Consider the following 4,527-nt stretch of genomic DNA (forward strand, 5'->3'; position numbering starts at 1 on the left):
ATATCCACAACTGACTTATTTACAAAATTGTGTACTGCCATTGTCTATCATGATAAACACATCCTTTCCATCTTAGGGCACCTATTGTTGGATGGTTGCATTACTGGAGATATTTGGTTGGATGCCTTTGAGAAACTTGGCCTAAGTTGGGATGAGCAAGTGAGGAGAAATGCTTGCATTCTCTTCTAGTCAAGTAGACCCTCCACATCTAAGGAGTTTGGGTTTCATATCATCAGGATTTGATATTGTAGTTAATATGGGAGGCTATAATTAGGCTTGTGTTTGAGAGCACTTGATTAGCAGCAGTAAATGTATGAGATAAGGTCCAAGGTAAAGTGGTATTGTAGTATTCCTTGCAAAATGGGGAAAATGGAAGGAGGGGAAGTAGCTAGGGAATACATAATGATGCTTCATATTTACAAAAAGTGGCCTTGCTTTTAAATTGTGAAGTAATTGTGTACTTGCAAGATTCCAATGACACAATAAGGACCTACATGATTTAGAGTATGGGTTTAATTTGCATTACTAGATATCTCCACGTGAAGCTTACTTTATATGTTAAAGAAATGGACTTTTTTGTAATATGAAAAGGATCAATTTGATTACGCTTTCTTGCTTTTCTAAACTTGTTAATATTAAAAGAAGTGGAATTTTCTGTATATGACAAGGATTAAGTTGATTATGTTACAAAGAGCAAAAGTTAGCTAACAACCTACTTCTTTTTTAAGTTTATTGATGTTAAAAGAATGGAATTTTCCATAAAGTGACAACAATCAAGTTGATTATACTCTTTTATAACAACAAGCAAATGTCAACTAGTAGAGGATCTCTTTTTATAGAAAGCTTGCTTTTAGATTTGGATGGAATTGTGTACTTTGAAGATTCTATGATAAGAATCTACATGAGTTAGAGGGCTCTTAAATCTATCTTACAAGATACCCCCCACTTGAAGCTTATTAATGTTAAATAGACTTTTGAGGGTAAGGCATTGGAGGGCAATCATATGATCTTGCAGTTTCTTACATAGTCAATTGTAGTGTTCACAAAAAATTGAGGCTTTATGAAAAACAAATAAAAAACTTTTCATAAAAACATTCACAAGTTAAAGAAGCTTTACAACGTTGAACTTTACAAAAATTTTAGTTATCAAAATGGTTAAAATATATAATTTGAAAAAAAAATCATTCCAAATTTTGATTTCAAAGGTTAAAAATATTGCTACAAAAAGTAATAGTTCTTATGAACATTGGTCCTATGATACATTTTTTTAGAAAACATGGATTTTTCTATAATACGAAAAGGTTTTAGTGTACGTGTGTGTCAATGAGGGTTGAGGGGTTTTAGTGGAAGAAATTAATGTATAAAACCCAAAAAATTAGCAACATGTTTGGCAATATTTGACAATATTTTTTGAGATTCATGTGTTTATTCTTATGGATATATGTTTAAAATCGAGACCTAGTCACACCTCTCTCTCTCTCTCTCTCAAGCAACATGCTAATTAAGATAATTGTTATTGAGACACTAAAATTTTCTTATAATATTTATTTTGTCAAATAGAAGAGTTAAATTTACCTTACCATCCCATGTTTAATGTTTATTTCAGTAGCAGGCCTGATGATAATTATATTATCACTTGTTTAAAATTTAAAACTTGTAAATGTTTTTCTAAAAGAGCTTGTTGCTGAACTTTTCTGTGAATGACTGAGGTGTATGTCTGTCTTTCTGCGAGCAGAGGATTTCTCTGGTTTTTTATCCCTTTCTGGTGGAACAGGGGAGAGACAGATAGACATGGCGATCAAAGGCTCATCGCCAGACCCATCACCTCTGTTGCAGACAAGGGTTATGCCAGAAGGTCACCCTCATCATTACCATCACCATCATCAGCTGTCATCTGTGGGCAAGTCCTTCGGCAACATCGTGATATCCATCGTGGGCGCAGGCGTCCTCGGCCTCCCCTACACTTTCAAGCACACCGGATGGCTCTCGTCCTGCGTCGTCATGGTGGCGGTCGCCTTCGCCTGCCACTTCTGCATGATGCTCCTCGTCTGGTCCAGAGCCAGGCTTGAGAAAGATGGAGACCACCCCATCAGCACTTTCTCTGACCTCGGCTTCGTTGCGTACGGCCGATGGGGCCGCGCCTCAGTCGACCTCACGATCGTCCTCAGCCAGGGTGCCTTCTGCATCGCGTACCTCATCTTCATCGGAGAGAATCTGGCCTCTGTCTTCAGCAATCAGGATGATCCCTCCGCATCCCAGCCTCGTCGCTCCCCTCGTCAGCTTGTCTCGGCCGTCAAGGAGCTCCTTGAGCAGGCAACCTCTCTGAGTGCCTTCTCCCTATCGAAAGAAGAGTACATCTGGGTCATCTTCCCGATGCAGGTTGTGCTCGCTTCTATACGCTCGCTGACCATGCTTGCCCCCTTCAGCATTGCAGCCGATGTCATCAGCGGCTTTTCCATGGTCGTCGTGATGCAGCAGGATGTAAGTACCATCGTAGCTGAGGGTGTTGCTTCACCGGTAGCATATCAGGGTTTGAATACAATTCCCTTTGCTGTGGGGGTTGCTGTCTATGCCTTTGAGGGTTTTGGCCTGGTTTTGCCATTGGAATCTGCTATGAAAGATAGAAAGAAGTTTGGGAGAGTGCTTGGGCTCGCCATGCTATGCATTGCCGTGCTGTACACGCTGTTTGGGCTTCTAGGGTACATGGCGTTCGGGGAAGGCACATTGGACATCATCACTTTGAACCTCGGGTCCAATTGGAGGACAGCAGTTGTGAAGGTAGGCTTATGTTTTGGCCTTTTCTTTACGTTTCCTGTAATGATGCATCCTGTTCATGAAGTTCTCGAGCGCAGGCTACTGAGGGGGAGATCTAGCATCATCTTGAGAACTTTGGTGGTCTTAGCAGCTGTTTCCTGTTCCATAGCCATTCCAAATTTTAGTGCTTTTTTGTCATTGATTGGCAGCGGTGTCTGCAGCATTTTATCTTTTGTGTTGCCTCCCCTCTTCCATCTGAAAGCAAATAGAGGAGAGCTCTCTAAATCTATGCTGATTATAGACTATGTGATAATTATTTTTGGGGTGACTTTTGGAGTCTGGGGCACAGTCTCTGCTTTAGAAAATATCCTGTAAGGGAGAAATGTGTCTTTGCAATTCCCCTCTGCTATATATAAACCATCCTGTTTCACTCGTCTTGCCAATTCAAGTTGTCCTGCTCTGCCAGGTTAGCAATTGGCCTAGTTTATTCTCTTGTTGTTTGTCATGGTCTGTTGACATTACTGTGCAGTTCTGCTGCCATGCCCATCACAATTTTTTGACAGCATCTCGGACAGGACTCCAACGTTGAAGTGCCAAAGTGCATGTATTGTGTTCCAATAAGTTGAATATCGATGCAGCACAATGTCATGGACCCCTCCACATTGAGCTACAAAGCTTGAGACATCCCTCTGTTTAAGGAAGGTTCCCGACTAAAGCATGTGCATACAATGGCAACATGAAAATATGCTAGGTACTGCTAGCCTGAATACCTGCTCACATTGACACACACACTCACTAAATATTCGTATCATCTTGTATACTCAAATATATCACTGTATGAAACAGCATCCTCCCCATCCCCCCTGGTCCCCCTCTTCCTGGGGTTCCTTTTCAGGGTGTCATATAACATTATATCAGCTTCGTGAGGACTGAGACTATTGTTTTCAAATTTGTATAATCTCAATAATTACCGAATGACAACACAAGTATGTGCCAAATACAAGTTTCAGATGGATGTATGAGAAAGGGTCCAAACAGTTTTTCAGGGTGGCATTGATGCATTCCATCTGGTTTTGAACTGAATCCATGGTTTTCCATGCTGTCATATAGTTGCAAGGATTCGGTAGTTCTAATTTTGCTGCCCTGCATGGCATCTGTTTGTCTCTTCTCTAGCCTTTTGGTCTGTCAGTTTAGAGCTCCATGTACTCTATGGGCGCAAAACTGTTGCAATGCTCTTCGGTGTCTTCATCCTGACAACTCTGTACTGAAGAACATGGATGAAGGTCAATGAGTCATTGCTTCACTAGAAAAGAGCAAGATGGAGAACGTGAGATGGGCTGGATTGGAAAGCTTAGTACTGTTGGCTTGACACATTGTTTCCATTTGACATCTGCATGAAATCATATCGAAGTGTGTTCTGTCAGTCTTAACACAAGATGGAGTATTACACAGCATTGTTAAATCAAAATGGATTATATGCACTTAAGGCTTTGTTCATGCTTATTGTTTTAGTGCCCAAAGGTACAATCATGTACTTTCTTTCATGTATGGGTCACAATATGGATGATATAGTTTTGCAGTAACTCAAAGTGAGTATATAAGCTTAATGATTCCTTTGCTAATTGTGCTTCCTTGGATTTTAATCTATCTATATCAATGTCATTAACATCCCTACGTGTTGAAGTCATTAAACCCCATGCACTTTTGCAATTTGGAAGATAGAAATTATATTTCTCAAAAAGGTCGCTCAAAAGGGAATAATGAGGTAAAACC

General features: G+C 40.3%; 1 protein-coding gene across 1 annotated transcript; it reads left to right on the forward strand.

The window, feature by feature from the left end:
• Positions 1-1,676: 1,676 nt before the first annotated feature.
• Positions 1,677-4,154, forward strand: LOC148033747 (amino acid transporter AVT3C-like). The gene is made up of 2 exons (XM_087681739.1): positions 1,677-2,778; positions 3,330-4,154. Exons 1-2 carry the CDS (start codon positions 1,714-1,716, stop codon positions 3,378-3,380), a joined length of 1,116 nt encoding a protein of 371 aa, XP_087537865.1. The 5' UTR covers positions 1,677-1,713; the 3' UTR covers positions 3,381-4,154.
• Positions 4,155-4,527: the final 373 nt, after the last annotated feature.

This window comes from Lygodium microphyllum, chromosome 7 (genome assembly GCF_053477565.2).
Source record: "Lygodium microphyllum isolate KBCC chromosome 7, Lygodium_microphyllum_v1.1.10, whole genome shotgun sequence".
Taxonomy (NCBI): domain Eukaryota; kingdom Viridiplantae; phylum Streptophyta; class Polypodiopsida; order Schizaeales; family Lygodiaceae; genus Lygodium; species Lygodium microphyllum.